Here is a 26448-nt window from a genome sequence, read left to right on the forward strand (position 1 = left end):
CCTTTACAGTAGGAGCAGCGCTGACGACAGTGGAGCCCTCTCAACCGCGTTCGTGTGGATATTTCTTTCATAAATGGAAGCTCAAGGTCTCACCAAGCTGTGAATGCAGTGAGGTACAAACCATCAGGCCCGTCACTGATGATTGCCCAATACACAGAGATTCTGGTGGAACAAGTGGACTCCGCGCAGCTACCCCGGATACCGTGGAACGGATTACAAAAACTAAAATTACAACTGCAGCCCGTTGGCTTACGAAACAAGAAGACTGCCGTGTTCACGGCAAAACTTTTATTTTGAGTTGCTTTTTGTACAGTGTTTTGTTTTATCTGTTTGTAAAGTTTTGTATATCTGCCCATGACCTACCATTTTTGATCGTGTCACAGTATTTCTTTTTGTTTATTTAAAACACAAATGTGTGCACCTGAGCTGTGTGTCAGAGCCAGTTCTGTCTCCGTCTTTCTGTCAGTGGACCCCTTCCCTATCACAGGGATAATATTATTAACTAGGATGAGGCAGCATCTTGTTTACAAGAGCAACCAAAGAGATGCAGCAGGCAAAATGTTGCAATATACAAACATCCATAAATAAGATAATAATGTCGATATAACTGTATTCCTAAGATGTGCACACAGAGGACAAGGCTGGCCTTGTAATTTTCTAATTATAAATTTGTTGAAAAAGTTTGCACAAATAATGTAAAAATTGACTGTTCCTTTACAACAGAAGACGGGTTTAATGTTTACAGCTAAATCTCAGGTACAGCTTGAAGCAGAACACCTTATTTTCAGATGAGAGACCTTGAGTTGTTCTTGCTCTCTACCTGACAAATGATTAGATAATTCTATATTAATTTCACTACCAGAAAACATTGTCTCATTATCATTGGTTGGTTTTTATTAATGTGCAGACTGCAAATGACGGGAAAATCATAATTTCATGTTTTGCAATTAATACATTAACAGGTTTCTTTTCTGTATTAAATATACCTGCTGACTTAAACAATGTTAAAGGAGATTCTTGGGTGTCTGCACATCCCTATTGCTAACGTCTTCATCATTCATGCAATGCGGATGACTGGGAGCAGGTTGTGTCAAACATGCCAAGAGGAATTGTCCTGAAAGCATGAAGGGGGGATTTGGGAGCTCTCTTTTAATTTTTAAAGAAAGTTAATCTATCAGCTGGTGACTACTGAAGGGATTTCACTGGTGAAAGAAAAGACAACATAAGCCAACCTTTGTTATGAGGTGTGGTAGCTGTGTCAACTTTTGTAAAATGTGATTGACAATAACTGGCTATCGCTGGCTAAAACTGTATAAGGGTGCAGCGGTAGATCCAGATGTATCTCTGCAGAATGTACACCTCTGCCTGCGCAGCCCTCTCAAGTTCCAAAATATCTCCAAATGGCAGAATAGCCCTATAACACACAAGCTATTCTCTTCACTGGTCTGGAGCACACTTTTATACCCTTCAAAGGCTTCAGTTACCTCTTATTGACCTATGCCTCTTTTGTTGATAGCTACCCCCTCACCACACCACAAACATTTCTGACATCTCCAGGCTTGGTGACGAATGCCAGCGTTGACATACCAGCCACCTCAGTGAAGAAACCCAGTTTATGGGCCAGAGCATTGGACATGCACATTGAGCTAAAACCCTATTCACATAAAATAACTTACTATTCTGAACTGCTGTGCATACTGTTATATGACTTTGTTTGAATAATCTGTACAAGGTTTTTCAACGAGAATTTGATATGCTCAGTTAGAACCAATGGCTATTCTTTCAGGAGCAGTGAATTCAGCGAATGCTCCCCTGAAAGTATAGGATGGGTGACTGATTGTTAGGCCTGCTAACATCTTAACATTTCAGTTTCAGTCAGGAAGCGCCTTCAAGAAGTAGTGAGGGCCATGAAAGAATATTCCCCTGAATTTCAGTGCAACACCAAATGGCTATTTTTCTTATTATTTTAAGAATGTCAGCTTTGCAGGAAAGGCAAACAAAGGAATGAGGTGCCTCCAGCGCTCACATTTGTTTTTCAGAACAAAGAGTTCTTGAGACACTGCGCTGTGCCTCATCTTTGCAACAGTGGCTCCTTATCTATAGGCCTGTTCACTTGTGTTTCATAACATCTCTACCAGAGATTGGAAACAGACTTTCTCTCTGTGCAGTTACTGAAGTCAAAATGTACCTACTAAAGAGGTAGAAACATTTGTCTCCTGAATTCCTCTCAAGTCTGTCAGAAGAGCCTTTCTCAGTAGTTACCAGGTTTCCTAAAAGTCCTAAAGTCTTAAAATGAAATAAAACACTTGAATTTTGTCTAGAAGCTATTTGTTCCCACTGTAGAGTAATACAGATGCCCCTCATGTTGGACAACACGAAATAGCTCATGATGCTATATCGAGTGAACATTAACTCCCAGGGTCCGAGCTGTGCCGCTGGGGAGTCAGTGTGTCCAAGGGGTCCCCTCTGTGCTGCTCAGACAAGGAGAGCCGGCGTGGCCACACGTGGCTGGATTTTGCCCCTGTGGGATCCTGGTCTGCTTCAGTGTGGCTGGCTGTCTGGCATGCCTCCCCAGCCAGAGGCGTCTCTGCTGGAAGATCCTTCGGCAGCAGCTCTGTGGTGCTCAGAAGAGAGTAACAGGACTTCAGAGGAGACTCTTCAAAATTCAGGGAATCAGAAATCTGGAGGGGTGGGGGAGAAAGAGAAAAAGAGAATAAACTGTGAGGAAAAGCCCAGACAACATAAATTACTACCTGACAAGAACACAAGAAATAATTACATTTATATCCGACAATAGAAAACCAATTACTTTTAGATAGCTTCCATTCATGTCAATAATCCCAAGGCATACAGTGACAATACTGAGGTAAGTAACCAGCAGTCAGCCTTATTAAAATGAAAGTCTTTACCCTGAATCTGTTTACTACTATTTACAGTCTCTTATGTCAAGGGCAAGGAAAACCTTTCGTAACGTCTGGCTTTGGCTTGCAAGCTGGAACGACCAGTAACTCGCTTTGTGATGAATATTCTTCAATATTACTGAAGGAAGGAAGATCTAGTAACGGCTGCCTCATAGTAGGTAAAAGTCAGAGACCCAGATTTCAAACAGTGGTCACAAAAGAAAGCTTGACCTAAACCACATGATGCCTCAAGCCCATCAGTCAGTTTCAATTCAAAACACTCCTGTAACTCCAGCAAGGACTCGGGCAGCACACAGAGCCGACAGAGGAACAAAGACACAGAAGACAAAGGTATATAACGGATTTCAATGAAGACTGTTTTACTTAATTGCTGCTGGACCTCCAGGTTCATTGTGCAGCCAGGCCTGAGAGCTCATAAATTCAGATTCTCTGGGCCATTATTTAAACATGGAATGGAACGGCTCTCCCAGAACAGAGTTGCCTACCCTTGCACTAGGACAAACAAGGGGGGGGGGGGGGGGGGGGCATTCAGCCCAATGCCTAGAAGCTGATTGATCTCAAAAACTTTTTCTTAAAGGATCTCGATGATTCATCATACCATACTCCCACCACTCTCTGTGTAAAGCAATGACTTGTACCCTCTGTCCAATATCCACTTAATTCCTCACTGTATGTTCCCTGGTCCTAGTTAATGTGCTGCACTTAAGTAAAGATTAGGGTTAACTTTGTCAACCTCTTTTAAGATTTTAAAGATTCAATTAAGTCCCTTCAGCATCTTTCACCCAAACGTTCATACTCAGGGGTTCGAACCGGATAAACATATTGAGTCACTACCCGAGAGTGCGTTACAAGGGTTGCCTGTGTTGGGGTCCCCCTCTCTCTCTCGGGTGACCCCGAAGTGGAGCTGTAAGGGTGTGACCTTGGGGGACAACATCTCCAGAATGGTGGATGGAGGGGGTGGGGCCTGTAGCAGAGGTTCCTCGCCCTCCTCATCGCAGGATTACAAAGGGGAGGAGACTGAGCTGTGAGCGCCCTCCCACTCTGAAGACAAAAGTATACCACGGATTTAAATGAATACTGTTTTATTTAGTTGCTGCTGGACCTCCTGGTTCATTGTGCAGCCAGGCCTGAGAGCTCATAAATTCAGATTCTCTGGGCCATTATTTTAAAAAGCTGAGTGACTGGAGTGTGAAAGGTGTTACCTGAGAAAGCGAGGCCAGAGTATCAGACTCCAGTGGGGGGACAGGCTGCACCAGCCTCTCTCCCAGGCCAGGGTAGGGTGCCGGCTGTGAAGGAGACAGCACCGTGCTGTAGGCTGGTGGCACCAGGACTATCTGCCTCTGCAGCAGTTGCATGATGGCACCAATATCTGATGTCATCCGGGATTCCAACCTGACAGAGGCAACGCACACAGCTTAGCATGGAGACTCCGGTAGCAGGTTTGACAGAATATAAGTATTGACAAAAGAGAGGAGGCGATTCAGCCACCATTGCTCATCCAGTTCCTAGTACTGCAGCTGATTGATGTCAAAACTTTGTCAAGTCAGGTCTTAAAAAAATCCCAGTGATTCAGCATTAACAAAATGTCTAAGTAGCCCATTCTATACCCTCACCAATCTCTGTGTAAAGAAGCTTCTCCAAAATCCACAACACTTCCAAATGTGTCCTCTGGTCCTGGTTTCTGTGCTGTGCTTAAAGTATTGGTTTCATTGTATCCCCTCCTTATTCTTCTTGCATTGTCCACACCAGCAATTGATGTTACTGAGAAATACACTAGTCTGTAGTCTGTATTGGGTATAGTGTAACATATTTAGATGAGGTTTGAAAGTGGATAATGATAGATTTAATACAATGTAAATAAAATAAAAAAAGACAAGACAATCTTGCTTTTCTGGTCTGGTTCATAGGAGGGTTTGTGGGCTTATTCGGTATCTCGATCGCTCCACCATCCATTCTGTGTCCTCACCTGTTCATCTGCTTCTGGAGCAGATCCAGCCTGCACTCCACTTCTGACCTCTGCCGTCGTGTGATGCTGTGTGTTGGTGCATTGCCTGGAGCGCGTCGCGGCACAGTGCACCTCGGCAGCTCCTGGTACTGTTGACTGCAGCTGTCACCCCAGAAACTGAAGATATTTGACACCCCCGAGAACGCTCCTAGAGAGGCAGACAGCATGATTTCTGTCAGCGTGTTACTGACTTATTATTTATACAGGGCAGGCCAAGCTCAGACACAATGAAAACAACTGTTTTACATCATCAGTTTTAGGCATCGAAACAAACAACATTCTTGAAGGACAATGCGTTTGTATCAGCTGAAAAACTCGAAAAAACCAGAAAGCATAGGAAATGCAATGAAAAACTACAGAATTACTGAGCAATTATCTACAGCTATGGCCAAAAGTTTTGCATTACCTAGAACTTTAGGATTGAGACATCATTTTAAAAGAAAAACCTATATGAACATAATATAGATCTTTTATTTAACATTCTGTAAAAAACTAGATAATTTACCAGAAGCCATAATCATAGTACAATATGTACTGTTAGATTTCAAAATGCCACACTTTAAAACCTGTGTTAGTTTTTCGTTAAATACATGGAAAACTAGGTACATAATTCAATATGTTAACGTAGCATTATTCATCAGGTTTCATTCGACTTATCAGTGTTCAGTCTTCACACCCATCCGATGACCCTGTTAGCCCGTGTTAGCATTAAATTGTAAAAGTTCTGTATTTTCCTATAAAAGGGCCCTTCACTGTTTCACTGTCTTCAATATGTGTTTTTGTATTTTTAAGTCAGAAATAAAGAGGCAGTGCTGCATTGCCCTGCACAAACCCAGAACAACAAAACAGCACACTTTCATTTCTTAAGTGTCTTCTGCTTGCTGTACAGTTTTTGTTTCCAGCCCAGGTCTTTATTTCAATGTGTGGTGCTCAATTATTAAACTGAAGACAACTTCATAAACAACTTCATGATTTAATGATGCCTGTTAAACACGGAATGGAACGGCTCTCCCAGACCGGCGTTGCCTACCCTTGCACTAGGACAAACATGGGGCCCATCAATGCCTAGAAGCTGACTGATCTCAAAACTTTCTTAAAGTACCTCAATGATTCAGCATACCATACCCCCACCACCTTCTGTGTAAAGAAGTGTCCTGTACCCTCTGTCCAATATCCTCTTAATTCCTCACTGTGTGTTCCCTGGTCCTAGTTAATGTGCTGCACTTAAAGTAAAGGTTAGGGTTAACTTTGTCAACCTCTTTTAAGATTTTAAAGATTCAATCAAGTCCCTTCAGCATCTTTCACCCAAATGTTCGTTCATCTTCAGAGGTTCGAACCAGATAAACATACTGAGTATCTACCTGAGAGTGCATTACAAGTGTTGCCTGTCTTGGGGTCCCTCTCTCCCTCTCGGGTGCCCCTGAAGTGGAGCTGTGAGGGTGTGACCTTGGGGGGGGACATCTCCAGGATGGTGGAGGGAGGGGGCGGGACCTGTAGCAGAGGTCCCTCGCCCTCCTCTTCGCTGGATTCCAAAGGGGAGGAGACTGAGCTGTGAGCACCCTCCCACTCTGGCTTTCTCCCCTCCCCCTGTTTGTTGCTACCCTGCCTTCTCCCCCTTCGCAAAGGTTTCTGGGTCATCTTTATCTCACCAGCATTCTTGTCATCTGCGTGAAAAAAACAGAGATTTTCATAGACAGCAGGACAAGGGTCCACAGTTCCAGGAGACCTCCTGGGCTTTGTTCCACCTGTAGCCTAAATACTTCATTGAACTAATATAACTTCCTTCTCAGGTCAGTTGATATTTAAGTGATACCAAGAAAACAAGGAGGACCGGATTTGTGCACCGTTGCTGTAAATTGAATTATCCAATAAACACATTTTGTTCTGAAAAAGTTGTATTCAAGAGCCTCTGTACTACATTTACAAATAAAAACACCCTAAAACTACCACAAAATACTGCACCAACTACATTTATAAATACATATGTATGGTCCTCTTTTTAGGCCCAGATGTACAGTGAAAGGTCTCAGCTCTCGGTTACCTTTCTCTGTCCGCCTCCTAAAGGAGAGTTTTCGGCGCCGTAGCCGGTTAAAGCCGCAGTCAGAGTCATCGCTGCTTGGGGATCCGGGGATCATGTTGGTCTAGAGAAACATAAGCAAAGTTAACGATCTCTAACGTCACTCTCGGCTCCAACCAACAGCCGCACTGCCTCCCTCCCAGTCTCTCACCACAATACCTCCCAATCTCTCAGCTCTAGCCCTTAGACCACACTGCCTCCCACACAGTCCCTCAGCTCCAACCACTAGACCACACTGTGTCCCTCTCTCCCGGTCCCTCAGCTCTAACCAGCAGATCACTCTACCCAGGCATAATCACTTAGTCATACCATGGGTGATTAGGAGGTTGTTGAAAAAGGTATTGTACATTTAAATCACAATACATTGAACTGATGAGTCATTAATTCCACTGTGGGAGTGTGGTGAGCTTGGCTTGACACTGAAGTAAAAACATCTAGCTATACTTCTTTTTGCCACTAGAGGACAGCAGCAGTCTAGTAAACAGCTGGTTACACTTGTGACACTTAAGAGCATGTGATTGACTGTATTGCAATTTCCCCATGGCTATGCTACATATTTACCACAGTTTTTTTTTTTTTTAAATACAGTCCCTCTCTGTGCTTTACCATGCTTTCACTATGCCTTATTACATTTTGCTGTGCTTTTACTATGGGTAAACTTTATAACTTTTCTAAGCTTCCTAGCTGAGTGGGTAAGGCTGTGGCGTGAGGCCATCTGAACTCACATCTCTGAGGTTGAAGGTGATCTCCAGGTTGGACCAGAAGTGATCCGAGAACTCGGGGTACATGTCCAGAACCTCCAGCACATCCTCGCGGTGGATCTTGTGAAGGTCGCAGTAGGTCAGCGCCCGCACTTCTGCATTCGACTTGCCAGGACGAGCGTACAGGTTGATTGGCTCTCCGAAAATGTCGTTCTTACCTGAGGGGTGGGGGGACACACACCTCGGCAAGGTTAATTTCCATTATAAGCCATTTCCCCACTAGAACCTATTAGAAGCAACTACACTTATAATTTTGCTGAGATTGTAGCTCTCACACTCAATGACAAAACATTTGAAACGTTTAAGCCACAACAGGTTCTATATAAATAGTTTGAATTATAATATGTTTCTTCAGTGGCTACTTCTAATCAAGTTTTCTCCTGCACTCTTAGTATGACTGATCTGAATCAGTGTGTATGAAATACACTCTCAGCTTGATTTGAGATAAATTTAGCACTGCTGATTGGTTAATAATTACATTACTTGGGGGCAAGATTTCAAAATGTTTGTGAAACATTAATAAGAGAAAAGCTGATTGTCTGAGGATGAAAACAAGACCACTGCTGTAGAGCAGCGTGAGTCACTCCAACTATAACATCTAAATTAGACTGTAAGCTGACTGCAATACCAAGGAGGGTGCAATTGGTCTTATTTGCACATTGGAGTCTATTTTTATTGCTTGAGCTGTCAAAAGCTAGAAAAAAACACATTTTCACTTTCACTTCATTTTAATTATAACTTTGTTCATCTGGATTTTTAACCAGTGTTTAAGATTGATATATTTTTCTTTTTTTAAATTTAGTAGTCGGAAATTTTTTTTTTATCATTTTCTCCCAATTTAGAATAGCCAATTATTCTCAGCTCACCGCTACCACCCCTGCGCTAACTCGGGAGGGTGAAGACGAATACATGCTGTCCTCCGAAGCGTGTGTCGTTAGCCGGCCGCTTCATTTCATACTGCAGACCCACCATGCAGCTACATCAGAGCTACAGCGTTGGAGGACAACATAGCTCTGGGCAGCTTACAGGCAAACCCGCAGGTGCCAGGCCAGACTACAGAGGTCGTTGGTGCGAGGTTAGCCGACAAAACTCTGGCCAACCTAAGCCCTTCCTACCCTGGGCAGCATTCGGCCATTTGTACGCTGTGCCCTGGGAGCTCCCGTCCACGGTCGGCAGTGGAATAGCCTGGACACGAACCGGTGACGTCCAGGCTATAGGGTGCATCCTGCACTCCACGCAAAGCGCCTTTACCAAATGCACCACTCGAGAGCCCCAGGATTTATATTTTTGAGGCCGCAGGGAGCAATGTAGCCATCTAAGGGAAACCTCAATGATTACCTCCTCATGCGAGTGGATCTAAGAAAAGATGCTCTTAAAATGATGTGGTGTCTGGTTTAACAGGAGAGCTTGTTTTTCATGCCAGTTAATGTCATGAAAGATGATTGAATGCTTAGAGATAACTGTATTGAAAGACCCGTAAGAACTGGGAGCCTGTCTGCTTTCTGAATGAATATGAAGAGACTTCAGTTTAGTGTTAGCTCTGCTCCACGCTAGTGAGCTGATACGCACATGATTCCCAAGAGACTGGCAGTGAGGAATGATTACATTTTCTTTTTTTCTCAGCATCAACAATTTTTTCCTGCCAAAAATGAAATGTAATAGAATAAACGCCCCCAAATTGCACAGATATGTAGTTTGATTCCAAAGTACCACACAAACAGTTGGTATTAAATTAATACAGTGCTCCCTCAATATTTTTCGATTTCATAATTCAGACGTTTTGATTGATCCCTGTTAGGTCATACTGACAGTAAATTGTACAAATAAAATCTTTCTGATGCATAAGGGTCTTCATTTTTTATGTGTACAGTACAGTATGTCAGACAGAGAAATAAAGAGGAATAACTGTACCTATAAATATAAATATTTCTCTGTAATGTTGTTAAATCACCTGATTTTGTTCACCTCAGGAAAATAGTTAATTGTATTTGGTACTCTGTCCCTCTATATTCTTTGCTCCTGGTTATTGAACATTAGTTTTCCCTGTAGGTTTTTAAAGAATCTAATCTTCACTGCATCAGCAATCGAAGCAAAACATACCCAGTACATCCATCAGCCTCATGCAACATTTAGAGCAGAAAGGAAATACAGCAGGGGTTCAGGCTGCAGCTCATTGAAAATATTCACTGCACAGACTTGTCATATAAAATATTTACAATATGGACTGGGACAGCAATCATTAATTAACCACTGTTAAAAAAATGGGCTAACAAAACAGTAATACTACACACCAGAGAAACAACTACCTTGAAGACTGATACAGTCAAACCCATTAAACATGGCAAGGATCCACTGAAAACACTGACATCACAGATTTGCCCTTATTAATGTTCACAGTATTAATCAAAAAGGCAGAACGGTAACACTACATGACTGAAAAGGATTCAGATTTGACTTATTAAATATTTACAATGTGGACTGGGACACCAGATGTGGAAGCAATCAAAGCAACACTAAGCCCTAAGCAAGCACCCTATGTTATTCAAAACGTTTAAACAGGTTCTATTTAAAGAGATTAAGTACATTAATATTAGGGTTTTCTCTTTTTTTCTCGATTTAATGACTTGTTTATAAGAGTTCTGTGACTTCCTCTTATCAAGGTAGGAGTGTACTTACTCCTGCACTCTTTGTATGACAGACCTTTTTGACACAGCAATGAGTGTGCGAGAAATACACTCTCAACTTGATTAGAGGGATCTACCCAGCACTAATAAACATACATGAAACCCCGCCCCCCCCCCCCCCCCCGATGAAGCCCAGCGCTCATTACCCAGAATGGCGACGACCACGTCCCTGCGCAGGATCTCGATGGAGCCGCGTGAGATGAAGTAGAGTGCGGAGAGCACGTCGCCTGCGTGGACCAGTGTGTCGCCCGGGGGGGCGTGCGTGGTCTTGAACTTCATGGCCAGCGCTCGCAGGCAGCCCTTGGTGGCTCCCTTGAAGGCTTTGCAGTTATGCAGCAGGCTGCGATTCAGGTGTAGACAGATATCTGCCTGGAGACACTCTGGGAAACCCTTCAGCACCTAGGAGGGGAGAGATGGAGGGGGTGTTACACTGAGAGGTACACCTGCAAACACAGGGAGCTGCATCGTAAAACCCCTGTCATGCATGCGCTCTGGGAAACCCTTTAGCATCTGGGAGGGGAGACACGGAGGGGGAGTTACATAAGGAGGAACACCTTGCTGGAAGCACTCAGGGAAATCCTTATATAAAAGTCAATATGTCAGTTAATCTTGTCTCATATATCACTTAATATGTCCAGTCGACCCTGCCTCATATCAGTTAATGTGTCCAATGACCCCTGTCTCTCATATCACTTAATATGTACAGTTGACTATGTTTCTTATATCAGATTTGTCTTGTTTTATAATAAGCTCACCGCGTTCATGTCGATGCCATTGGTGTAGGACCAGGCGTGCTGAAAGTACTCCTCCAGTCTCTGCCGCAGTGGGTTGGGGATCTGGTGGAAGCGAATGAACTCTCGAACACGCAGCATCTGAGTGTGGTAGCGCGCCGTGCCCGAGTACAGCCGCTGGATAATCGCAGAGACGTTCCCAAAGATACTGGCGTACATCAAAGCTGCACAGAGAAAAGAGGGAGCAGGGTCAGAGAATCACTGTAACAGGGCGAAGTGAAACAGGCTTGTCTGAGTGATTTTGACCTCATCTGATCTTGATGACAAGAGTTAGGATCCGTAACAGCAAAGCATCACACTCTTCTCATCTCACCAGCAGGGGGCAGAATCCCCCACCGCTATTAAACACTCACTCAACAGTGCTGCATTTGGAAAAAATAAAATTGAAAGACAATCACTTCAACTAGAAGAATAAATTGAGAACACTTTCATTAGATTTATTAAGTTTCTTTTCCTATTTATAAAGGGGTCTGAATCTAGCAGCTGCAATAATCATGATGCAATCATCACATTGTTTTTACAAAGCAACTAACTGTTCTGCAAAATGGGACTGGATTGTACACCATTCTGAAAAATGTTGAGGTAAACCATTCTGGTTAAAGCTCGACAAAGCAAAATTAACCTTATATTTAACAGACAACAAGTATGCCAGTGACATACATCCCCCGACATGGCTGTAAGCTCACAATCAGAGCTTTAAGTATGATGAAAAAGTTAGCAAGCATGACATATATCAACAGTATGTGCATAACATTATAGAATAGGTAGAGGAAATGTCATCAACAGTGGGGGATAATTATGGAAGCACCCTTATTATAAGTAGTTATACATTGTGTATTGTTTCTTTGCAAGCCTAAACATATTGTAATATACAGACACAGACAGTTTGTCCAAGTGATTAGAAATGAAGACTGGCACCCAGCTTTCGAACTCATTTACTCTGGAGCACAACGTCCTCATACAGGCGCAGGCACAGCAGCCCTTTCTCATTTGTCACAATTGTTTTTGTTTTTATTGACAGTGAGCAGCCACTCGCTTCGTGCAGGGAATGAAGGGTTTTAATTAAGATAAATGGAATATTAGAATTCTCCAAGACGCCAGATACACCTCTTCAATATTACTCCCACCACTCATCGCTTTAAAAATTGATTTTTCCATTCACGGTGCCAGTTTCATTATCGTAACAAACTCCCCTTGGCCTCAGCGACTTCTGTGCATGTGCACGACTAGCAGACACACACAGATTTGTTTTAATAATGGGATTTATCAATGTGTTTCCACATTATTAAAAAAAAAAAAAAAAAGTTTCCCTAAACGTTCAGTGAACATTGTATAAAAAATGAAGTTTTTTTTTTCTCCCCTTGTGTTGCGCCTTTGACTATGTCATAATACAGAACTCTACAATAAAGACAAGGAGGGAACAAACATGTTTACTGACAGTTGAGGTATTAGTCAGTAAAAGTTTTCCAGAAAATTATTGAAAGTTAGGTGTGTGGGAAGGGGGAAGCGAGCAACCTATCCAGGTCCAATGTAATCTACCTGTTGACACCTGCTATTATACTTCATTGTACTTGTAGACGCATTGTTCTGTAATGGACTGTCATTTTAAATCCCTGCAATGAGGACGGCAGGCGCACTTCGCTTCACCTCACTGGGGTTTTAGTGTCAGGTGGATGATGAGCTGTGTTGTACCCGTATGGATGATCAATTTCTAATAGAAAAATAGTTGACTCTGGTAATTACAGCTGCCAGCTTGGAGTGGACTGTACACAGAATGCTTTGCGTGGGGAAGCGAGCTAATGATTGGTTAAATGTATAGCTATTTTGTAGCGTCTAGAGTAGCTTGTTAGTCTGTTTCAAGTTGCTTTGGCAAACTGACAGTAAACTTTAAGGTAAGCTCTTTGATGTGATAGAGCTGGCACATCTGAAGTTCATGAAAAATCTTGAAATCCAAACGCGAAAAATATGTTCATACCATTATGCTGACATGGGGGAAAAAAATGCAATTCATGAAATAAAAAAAAAAAAGAAGATCTTCTGGATCAAAAAATGTACAAGAGTCACCAAAAGCTGGTGTTGAACTTTGTGTTGTGTCTGTTTCCATCTTGTTTTAAGTTCTAGTTGTGTCTTAATTGCTAATGGAAGTGGTGAGTCACAATGGTGTTTTGTCTTTAAACTGACGAAATTATAAAGTTCTGCCCAATGGGGAGGTTTCTTCCCATCCTGATGTTATATAAGTAACTTGCAGCTGGGAGGTCCCACCCTCTCCTCTCTCCCGTTATGCTAGGCATAAGCATGCATGTCCATTCTAATGTTATCACCTGTCCCATGTGGCTGTCTGCATTCTAGACTGAATACGGACCACAGTACAGACTGTTGAAATATACTGGACTGTATACCTGTACTGGACTGCATACTGCCGCTAATAAAGCTGCACTTTGGGTTCAGCGAGCTGATTGTAAAGCCGGTACTTATTGTAAGTTCCAGTCTGATAAGAATTGTGAAATTCTCCTGGTCCAGACTACAGACATATTTACAACTTAGTAGTTAAAAAAATGTATAATAAATGTACACTAGCATTTTACTAAACAACGAACACAGGAGGAGGATGGTGTCTCACTTACAGCCGATGAGCATGACGCAGATGGAGAAGATCTTCTCGGAGTTGGTGTTGGGGGAGACGTTCCCGAAGCCCACGCTGGTCAGACTGCTGAATGTGAAGTAGAGCGCCGTCACGTATTTGTCCTTGATGGAGGGGCCGGAGGAGGCGTTGCTGTCATTGTAGGGTTTGCCAATCTGGTCTCCCAGATTGAACAGCCAGCCTATCCGTGGGCTGAGGTAGTGGTGCTCCACGTTGCCGATGGCGTACCAAATACAGGCGAGCCAGTGCGCGATGAGGGCGAAAGTGCACATGAGGAGGAAGAGCACTGCCGCGCCGTACTCAGAGTAGCGGTCCAGCTTCCGCGCCACACGCACCAATCGCAGCAGCCGGGCTGTCTTCAGGAGGCCAATCAGAGTGGTGGTCTGGGAAGGTGAAAGGTGACAGGACAATTCACATCTGTAAAGTAATCCACACAGTTCACCCTGGGGCTATGTCATGACTGTCTATTATGAATAGTGCTCATAGCAGTATTAAAGACTAAGCTTCTGTGAAAAGGCTCAGAAAAAGGTATAGTAAAGTATAAATAGATTTGCTCCTTTTCAGCATTTGTTTTTCAGGGGCTCACAAATTACCATAATAGATCCCTCACATTTTAGAGCAACGTGTTTGGCTGGGGTTCTTATTTGGAACACTCTGAAGCCTGTAAAATGTACAACAGGTTTCACCGCTTTCAGTTTGTGAGTCGTTTCTGATCAGCTGAAATGAAGACATATTGTGATTGAGTGGGGCAGAGATACTGGTATCCAAAGTCAACAATAGGAAAGCCCTGAGTATGACTGACAACAGTCTCATTTGGTGTGATTTTCCTCAGTGTGCATATCTCTGCATGGCCGCATTTGATCAGCTGCCAGTCAGAAGCAAAGAATAAATTGAAAATAATCACACTGAGTAGCACAACCCCTGCAGTCCATTGCACAATTAGGTGAGTGATTATTAAGGTGTTTTGTGAGCCCCTGAAAAATAAACATTGAAAAGAAGAACGCTTAAGTATAAGACACTAAGTGTGAAAAGTTTATCTCCTGTGGTAAATTTAAAAAGAGATCACTTGTCGCAAACGTATCCTGGCAGGTCTATTCTAGAGGAATTTGTTGTTGTAATTCTTAGACATGCAGAGAAGCAGAGATACACTAAGCCAGTGCCACAAAGATGTGTCAGGGGGAGTTAATGTAAAGGATTTCCTGAGGTGAAGACATTCTGATGTGAGGCTCTTGAATCGTGAGCACTAAATAAATCTTTGATGTACAGATACGTCAGTGTAGCCTTGGAGGGATTGAAGAAATCTGCAAAGCTCAGGTACATTTTTATAGTGCTGGCGTGATTGTACAATCCCATGGAATAAGAGGTACATCATTTAAGCACCACAGGGATGAAGGATGATGTACAAGGATCTGAGTGCAGTGCTGCAGAGATTGGGTGTGATGAACAGATACGTCAGCACAGGGTGGAATGATTGAGTAAGTCACCGGTGGACAGATCTGTCACGTGGCTGGGGTGGCTGAATAAGCCTATGATGCAGTTCTTAAGGTACAGTTCCCCCCCCCCCCCCTTCTAGCCCACTTCCCATATTCCTCTCCATTCCCTCTCCTTCTCACTCCCCCACCCTCCTGTCTCACCTTCTCCCACTCTCCCCTATATCTTCCTCTCTCCCTCCTCTGTCCCTCTTTCAGTGGGTAATGTAAAACTTCAGCGAATCAGACACAAAGCAATAGAATGAACTGAAGCCTCCTAAATTACAAAAAAGAATTATAGGGTTGCTTACAAAACTTAAGCATTATTGAAGGAGCTAATAGCACCTGAGCCAGCCTGTTACCGAACCAATGACAGGACATGAGATAGATTTAATATTTATGTAAATGAAATTCATTTGGTTTATTTTGTTGTATCTTGTTTTGATTAACTGTACCCTTGTAACTGCCAAGGGCTCTCACTGATTGGGGGCCGGGGAGAACGTTTCCGGGAAGGAGTCCCAAAAGAAGGAGCAAGTGGTAAGGCAACCCAGTCACACAGATTTGTTTTTCTTTGTTGTGTAAAAGGAAAGTAAGTTTAGTTAAAAATTCTTGTTTTGTTTTATTAGATACGATTTTTAGCTTACAAGCTATCAAGGTAAACAAGTGGTGTGATCTGCCAGGAGACACGTGAAGGGATGTCATACAGGGTAGAAATTAACGATCAAACAGCAATGAAGCAGCTCAAATAGAGCCAGCCCATTGGGCAGTGTAAGGCAGCCACTGACCTCTTCTGATCCGGAGCGGAAAATGAGAAGATCGAAGGGGATGGCCGCCACCATGTCGATGAGGAACCAGCCCTTGAAGTAGTGCACGGCGATGCGGCCGGGCTGGCTCACCACCTCGTCGTTGGAGTTCACGTAGGTGGTGCGGAAGTTGATGAGGATGTCGATGATGAACATGATGTCCACAATGAGGTCCACCACGTTGAGTGGGTTGCAGGAGTAGCCGCAGTCCCGGCGGTTCACCTCCTCTTGGTCGTTGAGCAGGAAGGACGCTGAGTAGGGTGTGAAGATAGCCGTGTAGATCACCAGCAGCAGGATCAGCCAGTCCCACACTGCCTTGAAGGGGCTGTAGTGCAGGATCGTCCACTTGTGGATCCGGGGAGCCTGCAGCTTGTACTCAGGAAGAACATCGGCACCCAGTGACAAAACCTGCAGAGAGGATAAGAAGAGACAGGTGCTACGGGTTAATATTGTCCTGGAGAAACAAGAACATAACAAAATCTATGCTCCTCTGGTTCCTGCCTTATAAAAGTGTACCACTGTATTTATTGCAGTTTTACCATGCTTTTCCCATAGTTATACTATGCATTCAGCATAGTTTACCTTTGTTTGACATGTTGATTAATATGCTTTACCATACCTCACTATTCTCGACAATGCTTACCTATGCTTTATGAAGCTTTCACTATGCTTAAATTACACTTATGCTTTTACTAAGACAAACATTTTTAAAGGCTAGTAGCTGCTTGATCTCAAAATGTGATCTCGTCAACTTGTGACTTAAAGGATCCCAATGATTCAGCATCAGCAACGTGGTTGGGTAACCTATGCCTACATAGTTTTACATTATTGATAAATATCAAGAGAAGTTATTAACATAACTCTGTGGGGCTGGATTCGCAGAGCTCACAACTCGTCACATTAATAGTGAAGGAACAATTTAACTTTCAATTTGAAACATTGACACTTTGTTGGTTCTCAGTGAAGTGTACCGAAGTGCTCCATTCAAGAAGCCATCAATTAAAACACAGCATGATGTTATTTTAGAAAAGATGAACCTTAGTAAACACAATCAGCTTTAAGAGGATACAATTTTACAAGCACATTTTACAATAATGCCTTGAATTATTACGCTGGCATCAGTTCACCCCTAGATTCCTGGAGCTCTCTTGAGGGTTTCTCATTAAAAATTGTTTTCAGAAGCTTTAAAAGGCTTGAAAGGGGCGGCACAGATAAACACGTTTGATTTTATTTATGAAACTCAATGCAGTGAATATATTCTGTAATGAGGTTTCAAAATATATGATTGTGTAGACTTTTTAAATGTATTGCCACAGCTAACCCTTCATGGATTGCCATGAATCCAGAGAAGTTCCTTGTTACTACGCAGACCGCCCTGATGAAGTACCCAGGAGACGAGGAGTTGCACAGTGCTCAGGCGCAATAGAGCCAGGCACCTCATAAAACAACATGAATCATGTAAGGGTCCCGACAGCCTGGTCACAGAAAAGACAATGAGTATTAAGGGACAACCTCTGCTCCAGTGAAAAGCTTCCAGAAATGAGAGATACTGGCTATGCAATAAAACTAGAAACTATGTAGGTGTATTATGACTTTTTTTTTTTTTGGAATCGCCAATTATTTTTCTTATTTTCTCCCCAATTTGGTAAGACCAATTATTGTTTATTTCAACCTGGCTCACCGCTGACATCCCCACTCGGACTCGGGAGGGACGAAGACGGACACACGTGTCCTCCGAAACGTATGCCGTCAGCCGTCCACTTCTTTTCACTCTGCAGGCCCACCATGAAGCCACCTCAGAGTTATAGCGTTGGAGGACCACGCATCTCTGAGAAACTTACAGGCAGGCCCGCGGCGCTCGGCCAGTCTACAGGGGTCGCTGGTGCGTAGTGAGCTGAGGACACCATGGCTGACTATGAGGGGTTAGCGGCACATGTGTGCAGTCTATTGCTCCCAACATGTTGGGGAAACCATAAATGTCAAGGAAATTTGTTTTCAAGGCTTGTAAGTACACCCTGCTTCTAGGGAAAAATCGGTATTTGGCTGTTCGCCTCAAAAATGCATTGAGTACAATTGGCAACCCACGAGAAAAGCGGAAATGCCAGCAACAACTGCAACTGTTTAAAACGTGCTTTCAAAGGTTCTGAACAAATTGATGCAATTGTAAGTGTTGCAATTGCCGGCAGCTTTAGTATATCTCATTATAATATTTGAGAACCTTCATTTGCATTATCTCCATAGCCTCCATACGCATTTATGCAGGAACGCTCATAATTACACATTCATCTAAGGCTGAAACGCAAAGAAACTGCTGCTGCAAAGCATTCCCTAAAAGGTCGCTAACAGCATTGTGCATGTTCGGTACATTTCACCCTAGACTTACGAGTCATTTGCAAATAGTTTGCAACTATATCAACAGCTGCCACACTTTAGTACCTCTACCCCTTCGAGTTCTTTATTCTTGAACCGAAAGTGAATGCTTAGTAGGTATATAACCTGTTTGTACCATTTAAAAGAAATCACACCAATTAAAACTCCTAAGAACCCTAAAGCTAACACTCTTAAAGATTTAATTACTATGTTATGCATCACTACAGCACCACCTATTGACTGGAATGTACTGTGCTGCTCTTTGTTTGGCTTGGGCCTGTCACGATGTCTAGAGCACCAGACCTGCTCGCCACATACAGGCACATAAACTGGTTCATACCCCTCTCTCTTTGATGAGCTAGACATAACTACAGTAGTACAGAGCCTGGTATTGTCAACAAACTCTGAACTGGACATAGAGAAACAACACATCCGCAGAGCTTTGATCAATACCAGAGTTGTATTCCCTATAGCAGTACCAATCTTTAAAAAATGGAAATAAGACCCACTGCACAGCAGTTCCATCCATTCCTGGAGTTTACTACGACACACCTGAGCTTATTACCTATACACTGTGGCTAATCACGCTTGTATTAAAACCTAGAATGGGTGAAACTGCTATGTAATAAGAGTCTTATTTTCATTCCTGGGTGGAGATGGGTTACAGTTAACACCTCTCAAGAGGTCTGGGTCTAATGTAGTTATCTAAGGAAGATAATGGTTTCACAGGTATATGGTACATCTGTCTGTGTGGCTGCTTGTATGTTCTGGGAAACACAGTAAGAATTGCCATTGTGGGCAGCAGTGTTGAGAGGTCATTATTTCCCCTTTTAGCAAACAGTGCTAGCAGCAACAACAGCTGTAATAAAATACATAAAAGACAACCTTACAGGTCTTTGTAATAAACAATGAAAAGTGAAGCTATGTGACATTCGCCACATCTGATAGAGCCAAGAGATACAGCATCTATCAAAGTCTCTACCATTGACAAAATCTAATAATTACTCAGCTGAGATACAGTTCATCTTAGTTTTCTGTAGCAACCACAGCAAACACATGCATGATCCCCCACTTAACTAGAGGCAAACCCTGCCCTACTGACTCACTTTCTTACAGTAAAATGGACAACAGTCCATCTTTCTTCACTTACTCAGAGACAGTAAACTCACACCGCAAACTAACTGGGATAATTTACCAAAAGAGGTGCAAATGTAATGCAAATTTAAACAGGTATTGCACTATTGGTTAATTAATCTGATTTTCAGAATGAGTTCTCATTAGATACAAGATCCAACACAACCTATATTTGCTCAGTAAGGCACAGCACTACTGTAAAATAGATTAACGATCTACAACAAACATACACGTTTGCGATGTAATGCAGGGACAATCTCATATGTATCTGCCTTTAATGGCCTCATTCATCAGAGTTAAAAGTGTGGAGTGGACTTTGGTGCTGTGCAAATACTTGTGCAAGTGCCCTGAAGATTCAGGTATTCATTGTCACCTATCTAGAGCTATTAGTCTCCCCAAAACACATTTCTCACCTTTACAACTCTGTCACTTTGCACCTGAAAGCACTAAAACACACCATTATATGATATTACACCCACACCTTAAAAAAGATGCTTCTCTTGTTTATCACAACGGGGCATAGGTTAATCAAATCAACACCATATATTCCTAAAGTTTTGTTTCGTTTAAAACTGGAAGATCTCATTATACTATTTATCACTGCAAAGTGCACAGAACCGCCAGCCATAAGCAGGTGTTTCATAGAACACTCAAAAGTGCTGAATTCCAGGGTAATTTGAACTGTGTGCTGCTGTGTTTAAAATGGCATTTGGAGAATGATAATTCAGAATGTTAGCGCGTCAGAGCAGATCTAAATCAGCCGTGTGTAAAGGTTAACACCATTGCATCTGCATAGCAAATGCAATTCTGTCTTCTTGGCAACAGGACTCTCTACAGAGCAAAACAAACACATTATTTTAAGGATCATTAACGCACAACTGACATATTTGGTCAGCTGCTGGTCAGACACAAAGAGTAAATGTTGAAAAACAGTAAGTCTAGTTATAAAAAACAAAGTTATGTACAGTTATATAAAACAACATTTACAAAATATAAATTTAATAGCAAGACAGTGATGTATGAGAAAGACGGCTCACTATCACTTTGTGTACAGCAGTCCTGCAAAATGTGCTGGGCTTCACCTGTGATGTTTTAATCTGTAGTTATTATTCTGCATTTGCTTTGCTGTTATCAGGTGGTTTACAGTGACCTAAGCTTCATAATAAGGGTTAATAATACCTGAAATGACATAATGAAATACTCTGGAAAGGAACAGTGAAAGTCTTTACGACTTAAAAACAACAATTCAGTTCAGAAGTTTCCTAAGGCAAGCCTGTCATCTTGAAAATGAATGGCCCTCTTCTGTGTTCACTTTACTTTATTGCTCTGTTGCTGTTGGAGTTCTCCCAGAGGCAGATATATTTATTTCCCTTTTCTTTCCAATGCAAACAATGAAAGCAATAAAACCGCAGCCTATCACAGTAAAAGCAAATGCATTTCTTTTTAAAGTCAAAGAATAACCTCCCCAGAAATGTATTACTGTAATCACCAACACAAACAAAATCATCATTATTAAATAACCCTTGAGTGGTAAATAAATATAAAAAATGCCTTTCGAAAATGTCCATATGGTTCATGTCGACAAATTAATTTGAATGCATGTTCAATTTCTCATGTTTTTTATAAATGTTTTTTCAAAAGGTTGTAAATGATAACTCCAGTGTTAATCAAGAAATGGTATGCAGCATTGATTTTGGCATTTTCAAGCGGTCGTTATGCTTATTTCGTTATTGCATAATCATCCTAATGTGATTTCCGAAATTATGTCGCTTTACAAAATGTTTCTTTTGTTTGCGTGGGAATTTAAAAGCAAATCTGTGTTAATTGTCAGAATTTATCAGGAGTTAATTTGCACTTTGAAAAGGAGGGTGTTAATTAACGAAACACAGTATATACTATAACTCACTTTGAAACAGAAATTTAACAGACCGTGACTGACAATACAGAGAAACAGAGAGAGTGTACAGGACCAGTTAATTTCTTACAGCCAACCTAGATAAGTCAATATTTGTAGTTATGAAAATATTTTCTGTACTTGTGGTTGTGAAGGAGATTTATTCACTTGTTTTAACCATTTGTAACTTTACGGAACATTTGTTGTATTGCTAAAATGATATATCATTATTTGTACGAAGTGTAATGTTACTACCAAGAAATTATCACTGCAACTGTAGCCCATCTGAATTCTACATATGTACATTATATGACAGCTGACTTCTACTTTAAATTTTATTTGACTTACACAACTGAAATCTTGGTATAGAAAACAGGATATTAGCTAATACAATAAAGGTGATTGCAGATTTATAATGCGTCCTTGGCTTTTAAAATCTGTTTCTTATCCAGTTCCCTTATCTAGTCATCGAGACAGAAAGTGATGTTGGTGACCTGCGATAATTAATCTTTTTAACAAGAAATGCGTTCATTAACAACCTCAGACTCAATTTCAAAGCATTAAAGGGTATATAACAAGCTTTTTATTTTAATGTGTTACATGTTCCCATGTGTTGCTACAACTGTTGGAGCTTCTAGTTTAACTAACTGAGTCATTTACAGTATTGTAATAGCAGCGTTTCCTTTCTTTCAGAACAGGTGCTTACTTGGTGTGGTGGTAAATGCTTTGTAATATGGCCCTAGCCTTTATAAAAGTTTACCACAGTAAAAGCATTGCAAAATGTAACAAAGCATATTAAAAAAAAAAAATAGCAAAACACAGTGAACGATGGTAAATATAAAGTATAACTAGGTTCGATTTTAATTTTTTTGCAAAATTGTCGATTACTATTACTATTGTGTCAAGAAGGACACAAGGCAAGGCTTCAAGGCTACACTTTTTATTTGTTTTAGCTCTTTCTCTCTTTAGCTCCTTTTCTTTGTTCTGTTCTACTTCTTTCAGTCTGACCCTGGTATCCTGCCCCCACTCCCTTTTCTACCTCACCTGGCTAGAAAGTCCCAGGCTGGCAACTGTTGGGAAATTCCCCAGGCCATGGACCCACAGAACCTTTTAAAAGGGAGGGGTCGGGGTTCTCCCGCTCACTCCAGAGCTGACCACGCCCCCGATCCGCAGGGCGCCCACTTCATGGTTGGTGACGATCAGTCAGCACGCTGGTCCCGCCCCTCTCTCCAGCCTGCCTCGGGACTCGCCGTTACAATATCGATGTTTATTTTAGAAGGGATTTACCATTGTTTTTCTATCTATATTTTTCAATTCAAGCAGAGAATAGGTGAAATCGACCTTTATGCTTTAAAAAAAATTAGCCTTTTATTGCCATTGAGAAACGTCTCATTTAGCGAAACTCCTTTATTGTATTCAACTGCAACAAAACCATGGTTACCAAGATTCTAACTGAAATGACGTTTGGTTACAGCAGTTGGTTCTTGCGGTGCAGGAGTGATAAGCAGACAACTGCGATTCAGTCCATACGTGTTTATTTGTTCTCTTTTCCAGGTCTGGTGACCGTCAAATAATAAATTCCCGGAAATACACAACAATGTCTAATGCACAGGGATAACGAAAAACAGGGTACAGTCCTCAACAAAACAACGGCACGGTCACCAGTCCTGGGTGAGTGCAGTGGTGCCCCGGACAGTGCTTATTCCTAGCGACAGCTCCGGAGGTGTGCTTTAACTGTATTTGTGTGACAAAGAACAGACCATTACACTGACAGACAAAAATAACACACAACAAGTACTTGTTTTTTTAAACTCTGAGCGCGGCTTTCAGTCCTTCTCTCTCCCACCGTTTAACCCAAACGAAGGAAAAGATCAGCGTTACCCTGGCCCCTATATGTACTCCCGCATGACATCTACGTAAACAGTTGCAGCTGCCCCTCGTTTACCTTTCAAATCAATACGGTCTTACAACAGAGACTCGCTTCTTTCCAGGCTGACCGACTTCCCGGTCCCGGAAACGAACTGTCAGGCCAGCCCTTCCAGATACTTCTCCTCCCATTCTTTAGCGCCCTCACAGGTCGGGAGGGAGATTTATCATCAGAACTCATTGTATTTCTGTAACAACCACCCAACAGCAAAATTAAATAAAAATACTACCCATGCACAGAACTGCTTAAAATGTAAAAAGCAATACAATTTAGCAACAGATTAAAAAAAACAACAACACCAATTTCCAGAATTAAAACAGTATCCAAAGTCACTATTCAAAATTGCAGAATATAGTGCTCGATAAAGCCTAATGTCACAGTTCACTTGCAAATTAAAATGCATAAAAGCAACTAAAGATTACATATTTTAAAAAATGCATCACAGTATCTAAAGCTGTTTAGGGATGAACATTTACATTACCATGCCTTGTCTCATTCGCCTTGTTTTTGTAGGAAACTGCAGTGCACAATAATGACAGACTGATTTGCCATGCCAGAAAAAAATAAAAATTGCAGGCTGTGATGGTTATACAAGTCAATTGCAACATTGAAGAGATGGGCTTTGTATCAGAAAACTTTGACAGAGTCTGAAATCACGTGTGACGGGTAAGTGCATTCATTTGTTACATAGAATGGGGATTGATTTTATCCTTAATACAAATGGTAAAATGCAACTGACGTGTATCTGAGTGTCACCATAAAACAACGATGACTAAATACTAGGCAATGGATTATAAAAGTCCATTAAACATACTCTGAAAATCACACAAAACGCAGTAAGGAGGCTGGAGATTTTCACAGGCTATCCTGTCCAACAAAATGAACACCTTTTCTACTCCCACGGGAATGTGACAAACACACAGCGACACTGACCGACTGTTCAAGTGCTTTATCTGCCTTTCACAGACTCAAAGGAAACTGCAGGAAGATAACTCCACGTCTGTGAGATAACGACGCCAAGACCATTCACAAATTTCACTGCAATGGATGTCACCTCTGTTAGGCACTGCAGCGGCTTCGCACCCATCCTGTGGATTAAGAATTCCTGTGCTGTGATGACGAGTTCGACAAACAGGGTCTGAGAGGGTCTAGTTAGGGCTCCATTTATTATATAGCGCTATAAATTCCAGACTACAACTACATTATATGGCATGCACGTGTTTGTCTACCTTAGCGAACGCTACCAGAACCTGGGCTCATCAATTTACTAGCCACCAAATCTAGCTTAAAAATAAGACCCACCACCACTAAATAAACAATGGTGATACAACTGTCTGTGTATGTATTCTAAAACTCCTTGGGCAGGGCTGAAACTAGGCAAGGACAACAAAGACTTCTCTATCATTCACAGCCCTTCTTGTTGTAAATCTCACCATGGAATAAAGCAATGTGCTTTTTAACCTCATCTCAGAATCAGTAACAGCAGTCCATCACACAACACTATCCAGCCAACTTTTTTGGGATTCGGGTCAGGGCACCAATGTAATAGGGACACTAATTGGTGACCACGCATGCCGCAAGCAATCATTTTAACCACTATGCAAAAAGAGGCAGGCATTTATCTAAATTCGTAGTTATAGCGCTTTTAACCTCACAGGGCTAAGAATCTGTTACAGCAATGCATCAAACAACACCAGCACAACTACAGCATTATTTCTTATAATAAAAGATATCTAGTGCTGTAATATTGATGTCAGTTTTATAATCAAAGGTATAACTCATTAAGCACCTACTGGCTTTGTTTTCAACCAGGTGATGATATTTTATTAAGCCTCATTTTTCAAACTGAAATATTGTTTTGTACATTATTCTTCTGGTACGTGGTCTTTTGATTTCTTTCATGTGAAGACGTGCTGTACAGAGTGGTTCTCTGAGCTTGCAGGGCTATCTTTGGAAGCTATTAGAACATGGCTCAAGGGACAGCTCTCGTTTCATTTTAGTGAATTTTCAAAATGATTACCTCGGGGTAATGTCTTAATAGCATAACAAAAACAGGCATGCACATTATTCTAAACGTCTCAGAAGGAAGAAAACAGCAGAAGCACATCTTTAAGGCCAGTCTGAATGATCAGTGAAGGAAAAGTATGAGAAATGTTGCACAGAGAAATTACATTTTTGTAAATGCCTGAAGTTCTCGTAGAGTTATTGGACATATTTGCATAATGACAAAAACTGTTCAGTGATGTTATGAAATTACTCAATTTTTCCCATTCCTAACTGGTCAGTTTCCATTAATGCACTGGCCCGGGCCATCACTTTGGAGCCCCTACTGTAATATACATCGACTCACTGAGTATACAGTAATTTGCAGATACTTTAATCTTGAAGCTCATTTTAAAAGTTAAAAGGAATGCTTTGATATTGGGACCATTTAAGAAGCCCTTTAAAGTTACTGGAATTATTTATGGTCCAGAGTATCATGACTGCCCAGTGAAACAACCTCACTAAGAAGCTAAGACACTTCAGCACAAAATAACTTCCAAATGAGTAATTCTCACTGGATAAACACCCTTTTCAAAACAAAACTTTTAGATGAGTTTAGTCATCTACATGTGTTGAAACTATACGTAAACTTTTTTTTTCAGGAAACGTCAGCTTGTCTGAATCATGCCAACCCTATAAGAAAAAACAAAACAACAAGAAAGCTGCATGCTCACAGTAAGAGCTCAGCACACTGTGATAACATGACAAGATGGCTAATCCGTTCACATGTGCACTGGAGAAGGACTTTAACTGTGCTGTGTTATATAAACCCAGGCATGCAAATCCTTCTGGTCTCTAGAAATGCAGCAACACAGATGCTCTGGTCTTTTACTGAAAAAAATATTTAACAACACAGTCCAGAGGACACAGAAGTACAGTACATTCAATGAAAATTGTTATCAAATAAGAGCTAAAAGAAGTAAAGTCA

At 41.6% G+C, this 26448-nt stretch overlaps 1 protein-coding gene across 1 annotated transcript in view; it reads right to left on the minus strand.

The window, feature by feature from the left end:
- Positions 1-320: 320 nt before the first annotated feature.
- The window catches only part of kcnh2b (potassium voltage-gated channel, subfamily H (eag-related), member 2b), a 132669-nt gene continuing 106541 nt past the window's right edge, over positions 321-26448 (minus strand). Inside the window, exons 7-16 of the mRNA XM_041244620.1 lie at positions 16135-16560; positions 13864-14263; positions 11204-11403; positions 10595-10847; positions 7729-7922; positions 6968-7067; positions 6288-6590; positions 4888-5074; positions 4124-4313; positions 321-2681 (exon numbers count right to left, since the gene is read on the minus strand). Coding sequence (XP_041100554.1) covers positions 2409-2681; positions 4124-4313; positions 4888-5074; positions 6288-6590; positions 6968-7067; positions 7729-7922; positions 10595-10847; positions 11204-11403; positions 13864-14263; positions 16135-16560 — 2526 coding nt within the window. The 3' untranslated portion in view covers positions 321-2408. The remainder of the gene's footprint in view (positions 2682-4123; positions 4314-4887; positions 5075-6287; positions 6591-6967; positions 7068-7728; positions 7923-10594; positions 10848-11203; positions 11404-13863; positions 14264-16134; positions 16561-26448) is intronic.

The sequence above is a fragment of the Polyodon spathula genome, chromosome 3 (assembly GCF_017654505.1).
Source record: "Polyodon spathula isolate WHYD16114869_AA chromosome 3, ASM1765450v1, whole genome shotgun sequence".
Taxonomy (NCBI): domain Eukaryota; kingdom Metazoa; phylum Chordata; class Actinopteri; order Acipenseriformes; family Polyodontidae; genus Polyodon; species Polyodon spathula.